The 25144-nt window shown below is 44.4% G+C and overlaps 1 protein-coding gene across 3 annotated transcripts in view; it reads right to left on the bottom strand.

The window, feature by feature from the left end:
- Positions 1–439: 439 nt before the first annotated feature.
- Positions 440–25144, bottom strand: part of SLC26A8 (solute carrier family 26 member 8) — an 84430-nt gene continuing 59725 nt past the window's right edge. For 2 of the 3 annotated variants that reach the window (XM_060615318.3, XM_060615317.3), the window contains 10 exons: positions 20288–20365; positions 17659–17754; positions 16410–16516; positions 16265–16334; positions 15739–15831; positions 15492–15623; positions 10909–11280; positions 6969–7023; positions 6688–6872; positions 440–1264 (listed from right to left, as the gene is read on the bottom strand). In XM_060615318.3, the coding sequence (XP_060471301.1) occupies positions 815–1264; positions 6688–6872; positions 6969–7023; positions 10909–11280; positions 15492–15623; positions 15739–15831; positions 16265–16334; positions 16410–16516; positions 17659–17754; positions 20288–20365 (1638 nt within the window). In that variant the 3' untranslated portion in view covers positions 440–814. Of the gene's footprint in view, positions 1265–6687; positions 6873–6968; positions 7024–10908; positions 11281–15491; positions 15624–15738; positions 15832–16264; positions 16335–16409; positions 16517–17634; positions 17755–20287; positions 20366–25144 lie in introns of all 3 variants that reach the window. The other variant, XM_060615316.3, reaches the window with a different exon arrangement.

A 25144-nucleotide genomic window follows, 5' to 3' on the forward strand; every position in this document is an offset into this window, starting at 1 on the left:
CACCAAGAATACAGATTCTAGATTGCCTGTATCTTAAAAACTTGTAAGGACGAAACAGTGGTGAATATGAATCTGGATACCAAATAGAGCTCTATAGAGCTAACCTTCTCATCAGTTGGTACAGCTGACTTGTCTTCTGAAACAGTGGTAGGATTAGGAAAACATCCTGCTCTCGGAGTGATGACAAAAGTGTTTTCAGCGTAACAGTTCCTTAGATTATAAGCCTTGCAGGCTGGCTTAACTTAACCTATCTACTTCCCCATTTCCACCACCAGTGTAATGAAGATACCTTGCATATAAAATACAAACGCCACCCAGTTTTTCTTTTTCTTGCTTATATCTTCTTCACCATGTCCACCCACTTCTGGAATTTCTCCCACCCAACCTTTCTTTAGGCATATAGACTATAGAGAAGGGAAAGATGCAGGAAGTGTCCAAATGTAACTAGAGTTGTATATTTTATTTGAGTCTCATCTCTTTGGAGAAAGGGGAACGGAGATGAGAGGAGTAAGTTAGAGATGCTTGGACAAAACCCCCAGAGTATGGGGTGTGCAAAGAAGGAAATCCTTTACTAGAATATCTGCTGATGGTGAGATGAGGTAAGCCTAGATAGGGAATTCAGAGATAACTCTTGGTGTTTAGCATTGTGATCTGGGTGTGAGATCCGTGTTGAGCAAGGAAGAGGCCAGCAGATGAAGGAGTCCCAAATCAAGTATTGCTAGTTTGTAACTAGTCTAGATCTTCTGACCAAGTGACCCCATTTGGGTGGGAAGGTTTGCCAAGGGAATCTGACTCCTTATTCCCAGTTCATTTCCTAACAGTCTTCAGTATTATTGTCCTTGGGTGAATATGAATTCATATGTTGACGCCTCCTCTCAACTGACGGTGTCCCACGCCGAGCCTGAACTGGAGATCTGGGAAGTGTAGACGGATACAGAGACCAGTACTGCTGCCAAGGATAAGTGTGAGCCCTTGGCCTGGGTTTGAGCTCAGCCTCGGGCTCGGGCTCAGGCTCCAACTCAGGCTCTAACTCAGGCTCTAGCTCAGATTCAGGCTCTAGCTCTGACTCAGGCTCCATCCCATGAGTCAGGTCCAGCTTGAGATCTAGTCCAGTCTCTTGTTCTGATTCCACTGTGGGCTCCAGCTCCAGGTCTAGCTCCAACTCCTCCTTTGTTATCGGTTCCTGCATCATGATGTAGTCTGGATTTGCGTTTTTAGAGACTTCTAGAAGATTGCCGCTCATTTCATGTCTTGGCTCTCCATTCTAAAATACACACAATAAGTTGGGTTAAAATTTACAACTTAATTTAGCTTTTGAACAGCCAAGGAATTTCAGAATACAAAAGGACTTAAGACACCAAGAAATCATGAGTTCCTGGCAAAATAGGAAATCTTCCCGGCCACATCTGCTTTTCATCTTTGCAACCTCTGGTTCCTCAGTTACTCACTATTCTTCAGGCTCTATCAATCCATAGCTTCTGATTTCTTTGGCTTTTCTAGCTAGCCTGGGTTTCATGGTCAACCATTAAAACAGCAGTGGTCTTGATAGCATTCTGAAACATCTTGTCTTCTTGATCTTACTTGTCTTTCCAACCCCATGTGTGATTCTTGGCAGGGCATGTAAGGCCCTTCGTGACCTGACTTCTTGTCATCTTCTTTAGCTTTACCTGTGTCTGTGGTCCCCACCACTACTCTGGCCATAAAGTTAACTAAAGATGCCTGACTTCTGCTTACCTTTGCTCATGCTGTTCCCTGTGCCTGCCTTGTCCTTCTCCATCTTATCCACATACACTTATTCATCGTTCCAGATTCAGATCAAAGACGATCAACCAGGATCTCAGCTTCCTTTGTGTTTCATCTATACTTCACTCACACTTCTGTCATAGTGCCAGTAATGTATTGCTTTTTGTAATTTATAAATCTATTTCCCCTATTAGACTCTAAGCTCTTTGAGGTTGGGCAGTGCCTGGTTTTTGATATCCCCAGTACCAGTGACTGAACCTATCACCTAGCAGATGCCCCATAGGCTTGGTCAATCAGTTTTACAGCAGCATTCCATAGAATTATCAACTTTCACCTCTCCTGAAATAGTTTTCTCTCTTCTGTCACACAATACTCTTTGGCTTTTCCTCTTTCCTCCCTGGTTGCTTCTTTCTGGTCTCCTTGTTGTCTCCTCTATTTCTTTTGGATTTCTAAATGTTGGCAAGCCTCAGGGCTTCTCTTCTGCATCTACACTCCTTCCATAGGCAATTTTATTTAGTCCCATAATTTTCATTATCATCTATGTGCCAGTGACTTTTTGATCATAACCCTTCCCCTGATCTGTTTGTTCAGGTACCCACTGCCATTCTGACATTTCCCCTTGGATGTTTAACAGGCATCTTGAATGCAATACATCTGTAGTAGAACTTGCTCCTCTCCTAGGCTTCCCTAGTCTAAATGCTAGAAAAAAATTTGACATATTCAATACGAAGTCTTAATGTAAGTCCTGATAAGAATGTTAGTAAACTAGAAAAATACTTTTTTTTAAAAAACACAGTAAATATAATGTCTGTCTTAAGCCAACTGTTACCACCTTACTAGAAATGCATAAGAAGTTTGTCTCGTAAAATTCAGGAGTAAGACAAGACCACCCACTAGTACTTACATTGTTCTGGGAGATGTAGCTCATGCTATAATATATGATACTGAGATAAGAATTTTGACAACTGGAAAATAAGGTATTTATATTATTTGTAGAAAATATTTTTTTTCAATCTGGAAAGCTCAAGAGAATTACCAATGAAACCTCTTGGGTCTGGTAAAAGGATTCACAAATGTAGCCAAATAATTTTATGCAAATCAATAGGTTTATCACAGGCTGGCAATTGCCAGGTAGAAAATATAATTAAAAAAGAATGTTAATTTCAAAAAGCAATACATATGTAAAACAAAGTATAAAGTATCTAGGATTTGTCTATACAAAGAAAGTCACAGGGACACCTGGGTGGCTCTGGATGGTTGAGTGTCTGACTCAGGTCATAATCTCACAGGTTCATAGGTTTGAGCCCCACATCAGGCTCTTTGCACTGACAGAGCCTGCTTGGGATCCTCTCTCTCCCTCTCACTCTGCCTCTCCTGCGCATGCTCTCTCTCTCTCTCTCTCTAAATAAATAAATAAATAAACTTAAAAAAAAAAGAAATTTAAAAAAAGGAAAGAAAGTCATAAAACCTTACTATGAATGCAACATTTAAAAGACTGAATGGGGTGCCTGAGTGGCTCAGTCTGTTAAGCCTCCGACTCCTGATTTCAGCTCAGGTCACCATCTCACAGCTTGTGAATTCCAAGCCCCGCATCAGGCTCTGTGCTGACAGTGTGGAGCCTGCTTGGGATGCTCTTTCTTTCCCTCTCTCTCTGCCCCTCTGGAATTCACTATCTCTCAGAATAAACAAATAAACTTAAAAAAAAAAGACTGAATAAATACAAAGACAGCTCATGTTCTTCAATAAGATGAACAAATACTGGAAAGATATCAATTCTCAATTTATTTTATATTTCTAATGCAATTGTAATGAGAATTCCAATGGGATTCTTTTGTGGGGGGATGCTAACAAAAGATTCAAAAATTTGCTTGGAGGAATAAATTGGTGAGAATGATTTAGCAAATTTTGAAGTAGACTTCAAACCAAACAGTAAATGTGTTATAAATCTATATTAAAGCTATTAACAACAATGAAACAAAAACTATGCTATAAATAGACTTCAGTTTTCATAATAATGTAATATTTTATGAAAATAGCATTTCAAATCAGCAGAGGAAAGAAAGCTTATTCAATAGATGAGTTTTCTCAGAATTGTTAGCTGTACAGATAAAAAATAAAAGATTATTCTTTAACCCCATACACTGAAATACATTTTACCTAGATTAAAAAGCATAATATATAAACACTTAAAACATTAAAATCTAGAAGAAAACATAAATGATTAGTTTACTTCCTAAGTGAGAATGACATTCTAAACAAAAGGCAAACAGAAAATAAGAAAGGTTAATATGGGAAAGGCAATGTAATATATAACGTAAATCTGTCAAGTGTATCATAATTTATAAATAAAACAGAGAAACTTTCACTTATAGAAAAGGCAGACTACGTAATTCAGACCCACCCTCCTACTGAGGACAGCCAGGAGAGCTGGGTAAAATATTTTATTTTTATTTATTTTTTAAAGTTTATTTATTTATTTTGAGAGAGAGAGAGAGAGAGAGAGCACACGCACAGGAGGGGCAGAGAGAGAGGGAGAGTGAGAGAATCCCAAGTAGGCTCCACACTGTCACTGCAGAGCCTGATGTGAGACTCAAACTCATAAACCATGAGTTCATGACCTGAGCCAAAACCAAGAGTTGGACACTTAATTGACTAAGCCACCCAGGTGCCCCTGAATAAAATATTTTAAAACTTCTGCTTGAAGATACCATAAAGCTAACAAGATTATAATGAAGATTTGGAAAAGGTGAAAATCTATAGAGGTGAGTCTGGCATTTGGGACCACTTTTGTAGAAGGTATTTGATGATCTCGAAGTGGCACATATATGCAGAGAACAGTGCTTTTGACAGCTTTGAGGGCTTAAGGTTGCCAAAATTGCATTCTAGGGTCTGCCAAGGGAGGGACTGTGGCATACCTTCCCAGAGACTGCAGCTGGGCTGTGGGTCATCTGGATGGCCTAGAACACCTTGAGTCGTAAAATCAGATCAGTTACCCTGGATTGCTAGTGCCTCCAGGGACTTGGCAAAACAATGAAGTTCTTTCCAGAAGAAAAACATCATCCTGGATCTCAGAGTATTTTTATAAACATTTTCTAAATACAATGTCTGGCACACACCCAAAGATTGCCGGGCACACTAGACTTTGATAGCAAAAAATGCACATTGAATCTCTAAGGCAGTGGTTCTCAAAGTGTAGTTTCTGTATTGTTAGCATCAGTATTACCCAGTACTTGTTGGCAATGCAAATTCTCAGACCCTACCCCAGACCCATTGAATCAGAAATTTAGGGGAGATGGGGCTACAGAGAGGGCCCAGCAGTCTGTGTTTTAACAGCAGATTTTGGTGACTCAGACACATACTAATGTTTGAGAACCACAGGAAATCTCCAAACATAAGCAGAGGGACCGCTGGCCAGACATGTTGTTAAAAGAATGGTTACTCCGGGTGGGAATGGGCCTAAGAAGCTCTGAGATTTCTTCCAACTGAAAGGTTTTGTGACTCTGTGATTTTATAGACGGGAGTGGACTATAGAGCAGAATAGAAAAAATATGTCCATTGAGGAAAAAGTTGCTCTGGATAAGCGGAGGCACATAACCTGTGAGAATTCTCAATAAGCAAGGGAAAGACATTACGTTAAAAAGAAGAAAGAAAAAGGCCATGTTTTATAAGCTTGGATATCTTTTACTTCTTAAAGTTTTCAAAAAAAATCCACACTTTATTGCTCTGGTAATACTTCTCTTGTCATACAAAATTCAAACATGATTAAAATGTAATAAGTCAAAGAATCAGGGATTTAATTAAAAAATAATTTCTAGGGGTGCCTGGGTGGCTCAGTTGGTTGAGCGTCCAACCTCAGCTCTGGTCATGATCTTACAGTTTGGTTCGTGAGTTCAACCCCGCGTTGGGATCTGTGCTGACAGCTCAGAGCCCTGAGCCTTCTTCAGATTCTATGTCTTCCTCTCTCTCTGCCTCCCCGCCCCCCCGCTTGCACTCTGTCTCTCTCTCTCTCTCTCAAAAATATAGGTTAAAAAAATTAAAAAAAAATAATTTCTAGTTGTTAGATAATATTAGGTGCCCATCTGTGTTTTAATTTCCTTTTCTTTGTGGGGGGGGGCACATTTAACCTTCACAGACTCTGATTTAAAAACACTGAAGTAGGGGGGCACCTGGGTGGCTCAGTCAGTTAAGCTGCCGACTTCAGCTCAGGTCGTGATCTCATGGTTTGTGAGTTCAAGTCCCACATCAGGCTCTGTGCTGACAGCTTGGAGCCCGCTTCATATCCTGTGTCCTCCTTGCTCTCTGCCCTTCCCCCACTCATTCCCTCGCTCTCTCTCTCTCGCTCTCTCTCTCTCTCTCAAAAATTAATAAACTTAAAAAAATAAAAATAAAATAAAAACACTGCAGTTGACCCGGGCCTTCACTTAGTATTAATAGACAGCTAAAAGTTCTGGCTTATGTATCATTCTCCTTTGCATTTTTCAGGTTGAGTAAATCTTATATATTACTCACAATGTAAATAATAGCCAAAATGTTAGACTGGCAGATCTTTACCTCTGTGAGTTCATTAGTTCTATTTTTCATCCCAAGGGTGGTGTAGGCATGGATTCTAAAGGTATAGCTGGTGGAGATATTTAAAATATTCAGGAATTTGGGATGGCACTGGCACTAATCAAGCTTGCTATAAAAGAATCCTTGAGACCTCTGCTGGGTTGGGTAACCCTCCTTTCAGTTGGGAAAGGGTCCTGAATACACCCAGATGCCACGGCAGTGGGGGAACTTGGGATTCAGGTCCACTGTTATTTACCAACTGATAAGGGAGCACTTCAACATCTCAAAATCTGGCCCAGCCATACTCAAAAGCCTTTCCTAGACATTGCTCATCTCTACTTAATCAGGTGTCTCCCCACTGCTCGCCCCACACCGTGATGCTTCACATCATCCAACCTTGTCACTTTCTGAGTAGGCTTCCCGTATCACTGTCTCGGATTCATCCACGCTTAACTCGGAGGACTCTGGAAACTTCCTTGACAAGGCAAATAGCACGGCATCGTGGAGGGTGAGGAACAGCTGGGCCTTGGTGATGCCGGCGTCAAAGAAATCATTCTTCTCAAATGCCTTGACCACAGAAGCTGCAAACCAAACCCAGAACATACACAGGGTCAGACGCCTGAGGAGGACAGCACCCAGGGTACAAACAGTCCTCTCATAGGGTGAAGGATACTCACTGTGACACCCTGAAAAGAGCACCAAAATGTTGGCATTTTGGAAAGCATTGCACATCTGTGGGGAGAGAGTAAATCAGCGTTAGTGATCTTCACACGCACTACGAAAGAGCCTTCTAATTAGAGGAGTTTTAATACCCCTTTGGCCATTCACTTGTCTGGGTATATGTACCTCTGCATTCCAGTTCAGCTCTATAAACATTTGATGCGTGGACTTCCATATGCCAGGAAATGTCTAAAGTGCTAGGAATACAAAAGAGAATCAGATGGTCTCATGTGAGGTGGGGAGTGAGAGGGAGTGTTGCCCATGGTCTCTTGGGGGCGGGGGGTGGGAAACAGTTCCCATAAAGAGGTAATGCTTCTGGGGAGCCTGGGTGGCTCAGTTGTTTAAGTATCTGACTCTTGATTTAGGCTCGGGTCATGATCTCATGATTCACGAGATCGAGCCCAGTGTCAGGCTCTGTGCTAATAGTGTGGAGCCTACTTGGTATTCTCTCTCCCTCCCTCTCTCTCTGCCCCGCCCCTTCCAAATAAATACATAAACTTAAAAGAGAGAGAGAGAGAGAGAGAGAGAGAATGCTACTGAGGACAGTGCTAGAAGAGAGACAGGCATGGGTATGATGGGAACACAATGGAAAGCCTTCATGAACAGCCGTTCTTGGTATTATTGTTTAGTGTATGCATGTGACCCCCTTCTTCCTGGAGTTCGCTGAGCAGAGGAGGAAAACGAGGCTCAGAGCTGGTCAAGTGATATTGTAGAGAATGGAATTCAGGAGTCCTGAAGGTCATATCTGGAACTTCTCTGCAAAGTTGCATTTAACTTTAGTAAAACAGCAGATATTTAGGAGTAGCAGATCAGTAAACATCGGATACTGACCTCAAGTTTACTTCAGCCAGTATATCTGCTCTGGTGTGATAACTTTTAAAGTCCATGTTAACCTTAACACTCTCAGATTGAATAGACTCCAACCCTGAGCATGGAGTTAAAATATCAAAAGACACAAATGAAACAGACTCTACTTGGGGCACTTAGGTGGCTCAGTTGATTGAGCATCCGACTCTTGACTTCAGTCCAGGTCATGATCTCGTGGTCTTGAGATCAAGCCCCACATTGGGCTCCATGTGGGCGTGGTGCCTGCTTGTGACTCTCTCTCTCTCTCTCTCTCTCTCTCTCTCTCTTTCTCTCTCTCTCTCTGCCCCTCTCCTCTGCCCATGCTCTCTCTCTTTCTCAACAAAACCAAACCAAACCAAAACAAAACAAAAACACAAAAACCTGATACTTCTTTTACTACCAAGAGGAAACAAGAAAATCATTCTTGATCATGGTCATTTGATAAAGAGCCACTATGGACATACTTTGTTTGTTTTTTTGTTTGTTTGTTTGTTTATTGGCAGAGGGAGAGAGAGAGAGAGAGAGAGAGAGAGAGAGAATCTTAAGAAAGCTCCACACCCAGCATGAAGCTCCATGCGAGTCTCCATCTCACAACTATGAGATCCTGACCTGAGCTGAAATCAAGAGACGGACACTTAACCGACTGAGCCACCCAAGTGCCTCTGGACATTCTCTAAATGACAAGCAATGGGAGAGTGACATTTCATGAATTAGGAAGAAGCTTAAATTGCATGATTGTCTCTAATAAGAATGACTGCTGGGATTTTTTTCAGTAAATTTAAGTTTTCAAAGTTAAAGTAAACAAAAAATAATGATTTCCTCCAATTGGGCTGTCTAAAACAATTAGAGAACGGTGGGGCGCCTGGGGGCTCAGTCCGTTAAGTGTCCGACTTCGGCTCAGGTCATGATCTCACAGTTTGTGAGTTCAAGCCCCACATCCAAGCCCCCGCTTTGGATCCTCTGTCCCCTTCTCTCTCTCTTCCCCTCCCCTGCTTATGCTCTTTCTCAAAAACAAATAAACATTTAAATCTTTTTAAAAATAAAAGAACAATTACAGAAGGAATGAAGAAATGTGTAACTTTAAGGTGAGAAAGTGCACCTCGAATCTCTGAAGGCTGTAAAGTAAAGGTGTCTACATTGCCTCTACATTGGGCTGGAGTAGAAAGTCATTAACACAGGCCAGGTGTGGATGGGTTATGCCAAGGACCAGAACATATGGTGCCTCCACAAAAAAAAGGAAAGCAAGAGGGGAGAGACAGAATAGCACAACTCTTACTACAGAACAGGAGGAAGAATGGTATAAAGTCAGATGCTTTGAGTCCCCATGCTGGGCAGGCCACTTACTAGCTGTGAGCCTAGAACTCCTAAGGGGGAGTATGACTTGCCTCTCAGGGCTAGTGGGAGAATTAAATGAAATAGTGTATATGAATGTGCCCAACTCAGTCTGCCGTGTAGCAGGCATTTGATGATGTAGGTTTAATGACATCTAAAGCAGTAACTATCAAGTGAGAATGGGAGAAGAGAACGCACCCCAGCAGTACACCCTAAGATGGAGAAGCCCAAAAGTTGAGACTTCACCAAGTAGAACTGAATCTGCAAATGGGGTGGAGAAGAGGATGTCTTGGATGGGAAAGCCCTTAACGTTCATCTCTTCCAAGTCTCGTTTTATTTATTTATTTTTTACATATTTATTTGTTTTTGGGAGAACACAAGCAAGAGGGGCAGAGAGAGGGGGACAGAGGATCTGAAGCGGGCTCTGCACTGACAGGCTGACAGCAGCGAGCCTGATGTGGGGCTCGAATTCATGAACCGCGAGATCGTGACCTGAATCCAATCAAAGTTGGATGCTCAACCGACTGAGCCACCCAGGTGCCCCCCCCACCCCCAAGGTCTCTCGTTTTCTAGATGAGCAAACGAAGGCCCGGTGCAATTTAGTAAATTACCTCAGGTCTGATGGACAGTGAACAGTAGCAAACCCAGGACAGAGTACACACCCACAGAGTGCCAACCAGAGTTCTTTCTGCTACGAGAAGCTTCCTGTTGCCTCAAACCAAAGAGGAACTGGACTCACTTAAGACAGAATCATATTTCTTTAGGAATAAAGTTTGATAAAATAGGATAAAAGAATAGGATAAAATAGGAATAAAGTTTGATAAAATAGGATAAAAGAAGGAAAGTCAACCAACGGAGCAGGTCTCAGAAAACAAAACAAAACAAAACAAAACAAAACAAAACAAAACAAGTGGGTGCAGTCAGCGTCCAGGAAGTGGGTGTTCAGGATGTTTAAACCTGAGCCACCACCGAAAGGAGCAAGAGTGAGGCAGAGGGCTGTAAACTGAGATAAGCTGGCTGAAAGGCAGATACAGTACTTATAAGACATCAACAATAAAAACCGATACAGTTAGCTGTGCATCTAAACTGTCCATGCTGTATAGAAGGAGAGGAATGAAAATTGTCAAGAGAAATCAGAGAGTAGGAGAGAAGCCGGGACTCAGGGTTACGGCTTCTGAAGGAGAAGTCTTCCCTGCCCTTTGCACCCAATGATGCAGGCAATGAGGAGGGAACTGGGGGAGATCCTGTAGGCTCCGGACTGGGCAGCCCCAGGCTTGCCAGGGCCATGTTATCATGTCTTCACATCTGAGGGTGTTTTACAATGTCTACCTCAGAGCAGATGAAGAGTGAGAGTTCTTGGTGTGCTTTTTTTTTTCCCTGTAGCATTCAGACCTATTGAAAAGATGTGCAGTGAACTCCCAGGAGATCCTGGGAGTTGCTGGGTGTGGCACAGATTGCTGTTTTCCATTTTGGATTTTTTGAGAAGTAACATGCCTTGCTTACAGAGCCAATCCCAGTTCAAAAGACAGGGTTGGTTTCTTTCCTTTTCATTCCGGTTGACCTTAAACTATCTTTAGTGTCCAAGTTTCTAGTGGCCCTGGGGTCACAAAGCAGCTGATCAGTGACTCAGAGGATTCGATCAGGGTCGGGGCTGGTGGGGGGGGGGGGGCAGTGGTAGGAGGGGATCGGAGGTCTTGTGAAAGCCTGCTTAGTACTTACTTGTCTTAAGGACACTGAAGCCTGTGAATCCACGAAATGTACCATGGAGAAATCCAGGATAATGGTGTGGATGCTGGGTAGATGAGAGGTATCCGAGAAGGGAAGGAGTGACCTGTTCCTCTCTTGGGTTTCCACAGCGTCAGGCAGTGGCATCAAGCTGTTTCTACGGGGGTCATTAGAAACCCAAACTTTGTCCACATCCTCGTAGTTTTGCCCTTGACTTCTGTAAGACGTGGAAGATACGATGTACGGTACTTCCTCATGGGACACGGATTGGCACATGTTCATGCTGTCGAAATGCGAGCAGCGGATCAGGTTAATGGAGGATGAGTCGCGGTCCTGTCTACTTTCAAATCGTTCTGTGTAGACAACCTGGGACAACAGAGTTAGGGGAGGACCGTGAGGAGGCTCGAGCAGGGGCTACAAGTACCTGCAATGATGCCATTTCTGTCTCCTGACTCACCTCCCTCTCCCTCAGGAAACCTCCCCACAGACCAGGTGCTTGGGTTTCGCTTGGACACCTCACTGTCACTTCACGCTAGTGACCGAAAAAGCCGCATTCGTCTTGCCATATCCTTGCCGCTCACGGCATTGCCCTCCCAACTTCCCTCTGCGTACCGAGGATGCTTTCATTGCCCTGTGAGCCAGACTTAAGATAATCTTTGGTTTATTCCTTCCCCTCATCCCTGGGCTCTAGTTTGTCTGGGTGCCTACTAAGAGTTTGTTTGAAGGGTTCCTTCCATCAGTCCCTTTTCTCAACACTTCCATCTTTCATCAGGCTTCCTTAAGAAGACAGAAATTACTCGCGCGGGCCTATTTTTCCCTTTCACTCCTTTCATCCTAATAGGCTTGGAGAGCCTGCCGTGGCTTAAGGACAGCACCAAGCACCGGGAATACAATGGCAGGGAAGAGGTGAATGCCCACTTTGCAGTCACAGGTAATGACTACGCGTCCCACCTTCTACCTGGGGAGAGGGCACGTGTCCGTTCAAAGCATCAACAACAACAGAGATGGACAAAAACCATGAGGCACTTGCTAGAGTGGTACAGTCTGGGCGATATTGTGCTTATTATATTGCTTATAAAATAAAAATTTTTAAATACAAAAATGGGGGGGCATCTGGGTGGCTCAGTCGGTTAAGCATCTGACTCTTGCTTTTTTTTTTTTTTTAACAATTTTTTAAAGTTTTTAAATTTACTTTAAGAGAGAGAGAGAGAGAGAGAGAGAGAGCAAGTGGGGTGGGGACAGAGAGAGAGGGGAGAGAGTGAATCCCAAGCACACTCTGCACGGTCAGTGCAGAGCCTGATGCAGGGCTCGAACTCACCAATGGTGAGATCATGACCTGAGCCGAAATCAAGAGTTGGGCGCTTAACTGACTGAGCCACCCAGGCACCCCTGACTCTTTTTTTTTTTTTTTTTAATTTTTTTTAACGTTTATTTATTTTTGAGACAGAGAGAGAGCATGAACGGGGGGAGGGTCAGAGAGAGGGAGACACAGAATCTGAAACAGGCTCCAGGCTCTGAGCTGTCAGCACAGAGCCCGACGCGGGGCTCGAACTCACAGACCGCGAGATCATGACCTGAGCTGAAGTCGGCCGCCCAACCGACTGAGCCACCCAGGCGCCCCCCTAACTGACTCTTGCTTTCGGCTCATGAGCTCGCGATTCGTGGGTTCAAACCCTGCATCAGGCTCTGTGCTGACAGCACGGAGCCTGTCTGGGATTCTCTCCCTCTGCCCGTACCCCCCCCCACTCAAAATAAATAAATACACATTTAAACAAGTACAAAAACATTAAGGTAAAAACTGTACGAGGTAGTATATTTTGCATAACAGAAAAAAAAGTGGTATGCACAGATAATAAGTTACGGTTCAAAGGACAGGGGTGTTCTTTAAGGCTTCGGAGTCACCGAGGCCAGGCCTCTGGAGGACAGGCACAGTGACAGGGAGATGCAAGATCCTTCAGGCAGAAGGAGACCTCTGAGAGCCTCCCTTTTCTCTCCTTCATCCACTCTACACTCTTGTCCTTCAAAGACTTTCATGATCCACTCGCGCTGTGTCTGCCTGAACTTACTTTCCAGGCCAAGCCTCTTGCTGTTGAGGACCTCATAGTTGTTTCTACCTCAGCGTCTTTGTTCAAGTCCGTCCACAGACGGAGAGTCCTCTTTTTTCCTATCTGACCTAACTCCAAATTTCTCTCTCCTGCCTAGCTCAAGCCCATTGCTATCAAGAAGTTGTTTCCTGACTTCTCGAACTCATGCTGATCTCCCTTTAAAATTGTTAAAATCTTTACTTAGAGTTGTTAAAATCTAAAGACACAGTTTCGAACGTGACAATATACTACGTGGAATGGTTTACTCTCCTACTTCATCAATTTTAAGGTGTCCCACTACTTTCTATATTATCAAGAAAGAAAAGAAATCACTGCAAATTAAACTGTGGCATGCCATCAGCTGTGCCCTGAATCCAAATTTCAGAGATGTGAAAAAACATGGAGCATAGGATTGACAAAATACAATAATAGCCGTGTAGGTCACATTAACAGAGAGTCATCTCCCTAGTTTGATTTACAATTCCATGAACTGGGGCGCCTGGCTGGCTCAGTGAGTGGAGTGTGCAACTCTTGGTCTCGGGGTTGTGAGTTCGAGCCCCATGTTGGGTGCACAGATTACTCAAAAATAAAATCCTTTAAAAAAAATTTCATGAATTGCTACAAAATAACTCTCGGAGTGGGTTTAGAGATGAAACAAAGTTGTCCATGAACTGATCAATCTTAAGGTGGATGGTGGGTACACAGAGGCTCATTATACTTGTGTCTACTTTTGTCAATGTTTTGAAGGACAAATGTCCTTTTTAAAAAAGGACAACCTGGGGGCGCCTGGGTGGCTCCATCGGTTGAACGTCCAACTCTTGATTTTGGCTCAGGTCATGATCTCACAGTTCGTGAGTTCCAGCCCCGCGTCGGGCTCTGCACTGACCGTGCAGAGCTTGCTTTGAATTCTCTGTCTCCCTTTCTCTCTGCCCCTTCCCTGCTCACGCTCACTCTCTCTTTCTCTCTCTCAAAATAAATAAACATTAAAACAATTAAAAATGAATGAATGAATAAATAAATAAATAAAATTTAAAAGGGCAGCCTGGATGAACCTTGAGGACATTATACTAAGTGAAGTAAGCCAGTCACAAAAAGACAAATACCGTATGATTCCACTTAATGAGGTATCTGGAATAGTCAAATTCATAGAGACAGAAGGTAGAGTGGTGGTAGCCAGGGGCTGGGCAGGGGGTGGGGGGGAAGGAGGAAACAGGGAGCTCTTGTTTAATGGGTACAGAGCTCCAGTTTTGCAAGATGAAAAAATTCTGGAGGTAGGTGGTAGTGATGCTTACACAACAATGGGAATATATTTAACACTACTGACTGTACACTTAAAAATAGTTACCATGGTAAGTTTTATGTTATATGTCTTTTTGCCACAAGAAAAAAGAAAAAGAAAACAGAGCTACTTAAGGGCAGAGACCCTTAAAATTCATTTTCTTTTTTCATTGCATCACAGTTCTGGGCACAGGGTAGAAACTCAAATGCTATGTGATCCTATTCTACTCTGAAGTGTATTTGCTGATGTCCTGTAAACATCCTCTACAATGCTCAGTGCAGTGTGGATACTGAACAAAAATTTGATACAGTGTTAATTCCATCCTCTTGGCAGGAAAGTTGGTGTTTTCAGGGAGTTCAGTAGAGCCTACACTCCACTAGGGTGTATGGGAAGGAGAGTGGGTGCTTGGCGTTTGCAAGGGCCAACATGAGGAGGGGGACAGGAGATGTTTGTGGTGGGGGAGTAAATGTGTGTGTGTGTGTGTGTGTGTGTGTGTGTGTGTGTGTGTGTGTGTGTATGTGTGTGTAGATAGAGCTGCCCCTCCAGGGTATAAGTATAGGCTGGGTGAAAGGCCCCCAAAGCTAGAAATGAGCAGCCCTGCTGAGGGGAAAGGAAATAAATATTAGATGAAGGGAATTAATTTAATTTAGATCAAGTCTGAATTGGAAATAATGAGCACTTTATAATTCATCAGCCAAAATAGCCTTCAGATGGTGTGAAGTTTCCATCTTTGCTTACCCCCCACCCCCATTTCCTCGGTCACAGGCAGACATCAGGAGACCCTGGCATGTCCTTGAGAACAGCAGCCACCTTCACTCTGCTGCTTTTGTTGGAACTGGAAAACAATCTTTCAGCCACTTGTTTTCAGAAATCGAAAGCCAGGCAGGTGAAAGTCAGGGAAATAGGTATAACTAGGGTATTACCGTCAATCTCAGTAGGCAAACTGTGCTCTCTGTGCTCAGGTCAGTCACTGGCCATTGAGTAGCGACCCAAACATCTCCTCCTACCTACTAAGGTCAAGATCTACATCTCAAAAGGGGACCTGTGCCTTCATTGCTGGGTAGAAATCTCTGATTTCCAGTTACCCATGGTCCATCTAAGAGTCAAAGCCCCTGAGGGGGTTTTGATTTTCTTTCCTTACTTCTTCTTCAACTACCAGTGCACTTCTTTATAAAATGTGGAGAAAAATGCAGAAAGGAAAAGAGGTTTCCAACCCTGGGTGGTGGCTCCTGTTCGTCACAGTTGCAGAAACACTGACAAATCTTTTCTTCCTGTGAGCTGTCTTCATTTTGATTAAACAGGTGGAACACTTCTTCTTCTTTAAGAGGCACCCTAACCATTTCAACCTGAGAGATGTAAGAGAGAGGCCAGATGGTGAGTGGGGGAAGGAAGAGGGGGTGTCCCTGGGGAGGGGGCGGGGGAGGGGAGCAGGTGGAGAAAGGCAGGGGAGGAAGCCATCACCTCTTTTAATAGCTTGTGCTTTAGCTGATCAACATTGACGAATGTAATGGAGTTGCAGCACTGGAAGATTTTCACCCCAGGAATGTTTTTAACCTGCGAGACAAATGTGAAGTGGAGGGAAACTTCTCAGCTCTTTTGTAGAATAAGAAAGAATCTCTAGAACTCCCTAGAGAATCTGGATTCTTCTTCATAAGAAGCCAGGATTAGCAAATTCTTCCCTGTCATTTTCACCCCCTGCTTTTCCTGCTTTCTTCTCCGCCTTCCATTTGTTCTTTTCTTTTCCTTGGCCTTCCCCACCGCCCCTCCCCACCAAGGACATGATCCTTAACTGGCTGCAGCACTCTGAGGATTTACCTACTTAAGTTCCCCACCTCCACCGTCCTGCATCACTTTCCCCGCCTCTGCAAACATGTGTCTGTAGGTTAGCAAACAACAACAGCAAAGGGATTGTTGTAGAAAAACCAAGCAGCAGGCCTGGTCCAGACCATCCTTTGGACAAAGGAGCGGGACTGATCTGGAAGCTTACCTCCCGATAGTCATTGAAGCTTCTATAGATGTTGGTGTTAGGGATCTGACCCAGGAGGAAAATCTTAGTTCTGAAAGGAAACATATGTGCTTTCAGGTTGCCTTACCTCGCCACAGCCAGCCTCCTATCACCTGAGACAAAGTACCTGTGTGACCGAACAGCGATGATGAAGAAGGCAAAGGCTAGTGAAACGAGTAGTCCCGCATCCAGTCCCAGGAAAATTGCAGATACGAAAGTAACCATCCAGATAATCTTATGGAGAAGTGGGGGGAAGGAAGAAGGGGAAGGGAAGACCATGACCATAAGCACAAGTGGGAAGATCAGTTGTATCTCTCAACCCATCTTCTCCTTCCCGCTCCCTCCCGAAACCCAGGGTGCAGAGAACAAACTGCACAGCCCTCTGGGCCGTCGCCTTCACAAATGATTGGGCCCCAACGCTGCCTAGCCATTCTTGCAGGTGTCCTTGATCACTCCTCTCTTCAAATCTCTCTTGAAACCTCATGTGCAAAATAGGGATAACAAAATCTACTTTATAGGCTTTTTTTGTGTGTGATTAAAAATATCATCCCCAAAGCAACACAGAGCACTCACCAAATAGTAGTTGCTATTTTAAGACCTTTTGTGGCTATTGGGAATCTTTAACATCCTTTTTGGCCCCTTACCTCACCACCTTCTCCATCGCTCTCAGCAAGCCACTTGACTTTCATCTTCATAGTGTGAATAGGCTAAAACTCCCTTGAATATTTGCTCCCCCCCCCACCGCCACCTGCTACTTGTTAGTTGCTGTCCCCACGTCATTCTCCCTCCCTGTCTCCAGTCCTGCTGGAAGGGCTACCCCTCTTCCTAGAAGTGGTACCTGTGCACTGGACCACATACCCTCTTAGCTCCTCAGGGACCTGGATCCGAAAACTACCCCCTTTCATTTCTCTTTGCCTCTATGGGGTTCCTCTCCTTTCATCGTATTATATCCCCCATATTTTATTTTTTGCTGTTTCCCCTTTGTGTCCCCAGTTTTGTGCTCTAGATGGGAGGAGGGTTCTCCAGCAGCTCTGCCTCTCAAGACACCGCCTTCTCATAGCAGGATTTGTCTCTCCTATCCTGGCATGCAATCACACTGACTGGATTAAAAGTCATTCGACTACTTAATGGGTGGCAAACCCTTTTTACTAGATTCATACCTAACTGTGGCCACTTCTGTCCTTTTCATTTAGTTTTGCATAGGTGGAATGACATTTCAGCATTCCATGCACCCATTTTTTCTTTTTTGAGGCTTGAGTATCAGCTGTCGACGAATTGCTAGGGTACTTCACCCTGATCTCTTTGTTTGTTCTCGTGCCCTTTTTCCGACCTTCCCCCCTGTCCTTCCCTACCTCAGCCAGCGCGTCTGTACTCACACAGTCATACTGGTTCTGCCTCCACAGATTGGGTACGTTGTAAATGGTTTCAAGGTAGGGGAAGATGTTGCTCAGAATAATACCAGCCAGCACAGCCTGCGGGGGGCGGGGGGGGGGGGGGAAGGTAAGCCCTGTTTCATTTTCCCTTTGGAGAAAATTTGGGGTGGGGAGGGGTGGGGGTGGGGAGGTAAAACTCCCAAATCTCCACAAAGGTACCACAAAAAGTCACCCTTGCCACTCAAATGTAAAAAATCACCAGGACCTCAAAGCAGAATCTGGGGGCACCTGGGTGGCAAGTCGATTAAGCATCTGACTTCGGCTCCGCAGTTTATGGGTTTGAGCCCTGTGTGGGGGGGCTCTGGGCTGACAGCTCGGAGCCTGGAGCCTGCTTCAGATTCTGTGTCTCCCTCTTTCTCTCTCCCCCTCCCCCGTTTGTGCTCTCTCTTTCCCTCACTCAAAAATAAACAAGCATTAAAAAATGATAAATAAAAATAAAAGATAAAGCAGACTCTCACCTACTCTAAGAAACATTTTCTTGTTTTCATGAAGTCCCTGCATGAGGGTCACATTTCTCAGCCTTTTTCTAGCCATCTCTTCTGTATATGCTCTGCCTGGGCATTAGACTGATCCTGCCACCAGGAATGGCAGGTTACTCTAGTTTTCTGAGGTGACTTGGTGACCAGTGGGCTCAGTAGGTCAGCAGAGGAGGGAAGGGCAAGGATGAAGTCAGCAGGAATCACTTCTCTCCAATCTCCATCCTCAGTCAAGAATCTCCACATGCTCTGCGCATTGCAGGAGGATGCGGTGGGAAGGAAAAGAAACTCAGCCTCACGAGGTTCTTGCAAGAAGAGTAGGGAGTGTGAAGAAGAAACAAATCCTTTCACAAAGTCATACACCATAAAAATTTTACCTTTCTGAATGTGAACCTTCACATTGTGTTGGTCCCCTTGCCGACCAGTTGAGATCCTGGCCAGGATGCCCCAGCAATTACTCCAATAAGGATTTTGTAACAAGGGGTCCATAATCTCTCAAGGATGAAGGGCTCATTCATAGTTTAATACTCACAGAGCCCCATTATTAAAGCTATTCAGATATCCCACTGATCAGATGGTGTTCACATTTTCCCACCCAGAAAATGGTATAAAAATAATGTGACATAGCATGGTTAGCCAAAAGCAAGAGCTGTTCTGTCTCTAATGTATTGATAATAAAGGAGTGCCCTTAGTGGATTCTGACAGATCTTTAGTCTTTTTTTAAAAACATTTATTTATTTTTGAGAGAGAGAGAGAAAGAGAGAGAGAGAGGCAGAGAGGGAGACAGAGGATCCAAAGTGGGCTCTTCGCCAACAGCAGAGAGCCCCGTGCGGGGCTCGAACGCATAAACTGTGAGATCGTGACCTGAGCCAGAGTCGGACACTTAACTGACTGAGCCACCCAGGGGGGACCCCCTGACAGATTTTCATATGTTTGCAATTTTTAAAAATTCTGATTCTTCCAGCTGTAGAGAAAAAAAAAAAAAAATCACGTTCAGAGTAAATTAGTGAGTGGCCCTCCGAAGACAGACTTTCAGAGTGATGGCACCAAAGGTGCTATGTAAACTAAATTTTGGAGATGACTTCTGCTGGGCATCAGAAGACAGCTTGTGTGATGAATACAAGCTTGATCCCACCTTCTGTGCATAGATTCTGGGGCTGGGCTCCAAGGTCTCCGAATCACAAGAGCAGAAGGCAGCAACAGCCTTGAGGCAGTCCTGCTCTTCAGAAACCTGACTATTCACCGGGCGGGATGGAGATATTCAAAAGGATGGGGCTAACATTTACCACCACTCCGGCTTCAGGGACGGCCACCTCAGTGTCACCAAGCTGCTACCCCAGAAATGAAACCTCCTTCCTTCCACCTCCCTCAGCACTATCTAAAAATGGCTAACGGGAACATTAAGGAAATTTAAAAGGAAGTCATGGTGACTGAGCTGTGATCTATATGGTGACAGAAAACAAATTGATTATAGCCAATATGTAATGCACCTCTAAATGCAAGGTCATCAGTCTCTCACAAAGGGAAGAAATGGCACAGAAGTATAGAAGTGCACAGAGGTGGCTTTGCTGAACAGAGTTAAAAACTCAACTTTCAGACCCCTGCTTTCTAGTGTTGTGAACCAACCACAAGGCAGAGAGACTGTCACAGGGCAACTGAGTTCATATGAATGCAGAACAAGGCCTTCTGGAAACGGCTTGGGAAACAGATGGCATGCATACACAATGAGTTTCCAAGCCTGAGTCGGTGAGGGGCGTTCTGGCATCTGAAGTCTATTTTGGTCATCTTTAACTGAATCTTTACTTATACAGCTTACTTTCTAGCGTAAGCCATAAAATGAAGGTCAACGAAAATGAGAATAATTATATTATCTAATATTTCTTGAGCACGTATGACTAGCTCAACACCATTCTGTTTATATTAGAAATATCATCTTATTTACTCACCACTCCTGTGAAGTGGTTGCTATTAATTTAAAGGCAAGGGATGAGAGATAGGGTGGGGCGACCGCTGGGAACAAGGTGAATGCCCCACCAAGACGCAGTGGGGAGATCGGGTCTTTTCTCTACTCCACGTTCTTTATCAGTGCTACTTACATTTGGCAGTTCGTAGAAAAAGGGTCCCACCTTGACCATCAGGAGCAACATCACACCAGCGCCTACCAGAGATGCAAACTGAGGAGACAGAGCCAGTTGGAGAGAGACCATCGGGAACGTATTGGTCCCTGTCTGCAACTGATGCCTTATGCATGGTGAGAAGCGTGTCATTTTTTGCTTAAAAGGAGTTGAATGTCACCATCCAGCACAAGTGCATTTTCACTGAACTGATATTTTCAGGTCTTGTCAAAGTGCTAAACACATACTAGGTACTCAATCAATATTTGTCGAATGAATGCGTGAATGCTTTCTGCAAAGTGCCAAACTGTCTCAGGTATTTGGATCTTTATTGCCATAGCATTGTGCTGTGCATCTGGAGTCTCCTAAAGTCTGGCTTGCCTTCCCTCCCAACTTTAACTCCTCCTGGAACAGTCTAGAAAAGCCTTAGTAGACTCGTCACTGTCAGCCCTAAAATCCCAACCAGTCCACTTTTCACATCAGTAAATATCTCCCTCCTCGCTCTCCTGTTTGGAGCTTGGATAGCTTCCCATTTAACAGTTTCAGTGGTGTTTCGTTTTTTAAAAATGTTGATTTATTTATATTGAGACGGGGGGAGGGGCAGAGAGAGGGAGAGAGGGAGAGAGAGAATCCCACAGGCTCCGTTTTATCGGTTCGGGGCCCAATATGGAGCCTGATCCCACGAACGGTGAGATCGTGACCTGAGCTGAAATCAAGAGTCAGACACTTAAGCCACTGAGCCATCCAGGCGCCCCTCGGTAGCGTTTTATCTTAAAACTGCAATGATAATCATTTCTGATTTCCCTACTTCAGTTTTTCTCTGCTTCATTGCCATAAAAAAGGGTACAAATGTGAGCCAGGGCTGCAAATAGCAGCTCTGGGTCCTACACTGGCTGGGTTGATGACTCTGGGCTCAGCGTTGCTTGGCAAGCAGTGGTTGATTGGCAGATACAGAGAGCAAGCTAAGTTACGGTCTCAAGACTCTCTGGACATAGTCTTGAACTCAATACATCCTCTATGGATACGTTTCCATTGGTTAAGCCCCTAAAAATAAAAACTGATGGAAAGCAGTATAATCTCTCACTGCACTGGGGGATGTGTGTGTGGGAGAATAAAACTAACCACAAATCAGAACAATGGCATATACAAGCAAGAGCTGAGGGAGTCCCTCAAAGCTAAACTATCAAGTGACTGTTCAGCAGTGATTCTCCCATTTTTCTCTTTATTTCTTAGGTGTGAAAAAAAAGGAAAAAAGAAAAACCCTTCCTACTGGATTCCCTCTCACTGCGCACTGCTATTTGCATATAAATGCGCCACTGAAACTAACAGCGATGAAATCAATTTCCTACTTCCTTCTTTCCCCGTCCCAGCTGCTTCATAGTTGACACCAGGTGATGGTAGTACAAAAAGGGGGATTTAGGAAAATGGACCACTACAACAGAAAGTCAGGAAGTTCTAAGGGCAAGCATTTTATGCCTCGTGGAACTGAAACAAGTAACTGAGGCCATAAACTCCTTCAGCCAATGTACACATCAACCTGTTGTTGGATCTAATCTAAGCGTCTTGCTTTAGGTGGTCTTTGTTGGCTCTATAGAAAAACTACTTCGATCAGCACAGGAAAATACATCAGGACTTCCTATCACTTCTTCCTTCACCTATCTTCCTATCACTTCTTCTTTGTTGGTGTTTTGTTTTGTGTTTTGCGTCCCTGTCCCTGGGCAGGCTCAACCTACCACTTCTTTTCTCCAAATTCTTCTGATTTAAAGAAACAAAGACATGCAGATGCTAAAATAAGCTGCGTTAAACCTAGATTTAAATGAGTACAGGGGTGCCTGGCTGGCTCAGTCAGAAGAGCATGTGACTCTTAATCTTGGGGTTGTGAGTTCAGCTCCATGCAGGGTGAAGAGTTACTTAACTAAATAAAACTTAAAAAAAAAAAAAATAAATGAGTACAAACTGGACAGTGAATCCCATAAAATTTGCGGCTGAGACAGGGTTGGGAGGTCTGCCAATAACGGTGTGTCTCCCCTGGCTGTGCACACAAAATGAGTGGGCTTTGGGACCACAGGGCAATCCTCGGTGGCATTGTGCCTTAGGAGGATGCTTGATGGCTCTCCGAATCTCAGCCTCTGTGTCTGAACAGGGTCTACAGACAGCAAACATGGAGAAGTCTACAACTCGTGCATATTTTGCTATTCCGTTCTCATTTCCATCACTTTCCCAGGCTTTCTTGAAGAAAAACGGGGACTCTGCCTTCTCTTTGGGAATTCAAGGCAATGTGAGTTCCCATAAGCCACAGCCACTGTGGACATGCAGACCCTCAGACACCAATTACTTCATACATAGTGGGTTCCATGAAGCAGAAGTGTTGTAGATTGCCAAGCACTGGCCGGAGCCCTAGGGAGCTAGGGTAGAAGCTGTGGTTTTTGAACCTCTTAAGTGACAGGCACTATGATAGGCACTATTGTCACCTAATTTAATTCTCATAACCAAAAAGTTATCTTTATTCCCATTTTCCAGATGAGGACTAGAGCCTCAAAAAGCAAAAGTCCCAGGTCACACACACATCTAGGAACCACTGAGTCAGGATTCAATCTACCTGACCGGCTGACTCTGAAATCTAGGCTCTCTCCACTGTCCCGTTTGCTCCCTCTAAAAAGAATACAACACATATCTTTCTTTTATAATCTCTTTCTTATCTTTTTTAATTAAAAAAATGTTTTATTTATTTGGCGGGGGGAGAGGGGGGAGGGCAGAGAGAGGGGGAGACACAGAATCTAAAGCAGGCTCCAGGCTCTGAGCTGTCAGCACAGAGCCTGACTTGGAGCTTGAACTCACGAACCATGAGATCCTGACCTGAGCCTAAGCCAGACACTTAGCTGACTGAGCCACCCAGGCACCCCTCTTTCTTTTATAATAATTAATTTTTTAAGCAGTTCTGAGAGTCTGGGGACATGGCAAGATGGCCAGTCCTTGGAAAGCAGGGAATAAGGAAAGGAACCCAGTTGTGGAGCACAGAGAAACCCAGTGGTTAGAACTAGATGAGCCAGAAGACAGAGTGGGGGACAGTCCAACTGGCCATGGGTCTGGGGCTCTTCACATCCTCTCTGTCATGGCCTGCCAACACGGCAGGCCCAGGCTGTGGCAGCAAGAGTCAATAGGTTTTGCTGCAACCAGTGAAGGCAAGTGGGTTCTAGACAAGGAGAATTATGAAATCCAGGTACGCATACACAGTTTGTATTTATGCCAGATTAAAAAAAAAAAAATAAAGTGGCCCTTGGTGGCAGGTCAGGTCTGAGAGGTACAGAGGCAGCCCCTTGCTTCTCTTTCCTATAGTCCTGAGGAACTTTGAAGAAGCAAGGGTGTTCTCAGGCAAAGTGACTCAAAAATCCCCCGAGAGAAGAGATAGAGCATCGGCCGCTGTGAGATGAAGAAGACAAAATGAATCTCAGGGGCCTTTGCTTGTCCAGATCGGAAGGGTGGAGGCTGGGTAGCTCCAATGCCTCCAGGGCTGGGGGCCAGCGGCGTTCTCTGCTCGAACTGGCGATTTACCCGATTTACCAGGCTCTCAGGGAAGGACTTAACCAGCATTCCTAGAAGAATGCCCCAACGTGAAGTGTCACAGCCCCGCAGGGACATATCATTGGTAGGGGAATGTGCTGCACAGGAGAACAGTGTAGCAGCAGAAAACAGAATGAGAGCCACAGGCTGCCTTTGAAGCAGGCACTTTGTCTGACAGGCTAAAGGCAACTCTGAGGCTGAACTGAAGCCCTTCTTCCTTCCGGCTATCTCTACATATCCTAACCCTCTTTCAATAATCCATGAAAATCCACTTCCTCCCTCATTCTCCTTCTTGTAATATTTATGGCACTTTTTATTTATGAGGCTTATTCTGCACTTAATGTTACTTGCCGTGTGATTTAATTTTTTCCACCTGTGTGCCTTTTTTTCTCCCCAAATGTATGTCATGCTTATATACCAAATAAACGAAGCATGTTGTCAAAGTTAGTGGGGACTGGGGCGCCTGGGTGGGTCAGTCGGTTGAGCGTCCGACTTCGGCTCAGGTCATGATCTCGTAGTCTATGAGTTCGGGCCCCGTGTCGGGCTCTGTGCTGACAGCTCAGAACCTGTAGCCTGCTTCAGATTCTGTGTCTCCCTCTCTCTCTCTGCCCCTCCCCCGCTCATGCTTTGTCTCTCTCTCTCTCTCTCTCTCTCTCTCTCTCTCTGTCAAAAATAAATAAACCTTAAAAAGTTAGTGGGGACTAATGTCTGGGAACGCCATTTCTACTTCTTATCATGAAATCCTCTCGTATGGATGTCAACGTTTTTGCACACTTGCACAGAACATTCTTCTTTTCTCCATAGCCCAAGTTCCTTCTTTCCATCAAACGGGAGTGGAAAAGAGGTATACCTTCAAGGCCAGCATGTCTGGCAGAAGCTTTATGACAAAACTCAGTCCACATGAAGTGATAGGACACGATCTTACTCTAGACCCAAGATCCCGCCCCTTCTGACTTTTATTGGCTTTCACCTTATATTTCAGCTCTATTTACCTATGGACTGGGACAGTTTGTCTTCCCCCCCACCCCAATGCAAATTTAGTGTCCATTCGTCTGACACTTCCGTTTCTGACCATTGCTGTACCTTTCTACCACACGTCTGTGGCCTAAGCTTCTTGTTGACCTCTGTCGTTATTTCTCTGCCTTCTGAGTCCTAACCCATTCCCTGGGCTTACTCCAGTTTTGATTCTGAGAGTTCTTTGACATTTCATCATGCTACATAGCTGAGCTGGGACATATCCCATGTTGTAGAGCTGGAACTTTAATCTAGTTCAGAACC

This window comes from Panthera onca, chromosome B2 (assembly GCF_046562875.1).
Source record: "Panthera onca isolate mPanOnc1 chromosome B2, mPanOnc1 haplotype 2, whole genome shotgun sequence".
Taxonomy (NCBI): Eukaryota; Metazoa; Chordata; class Mammalia; order Carnivora; family Felidae; genus Panthera; species Panthera onca.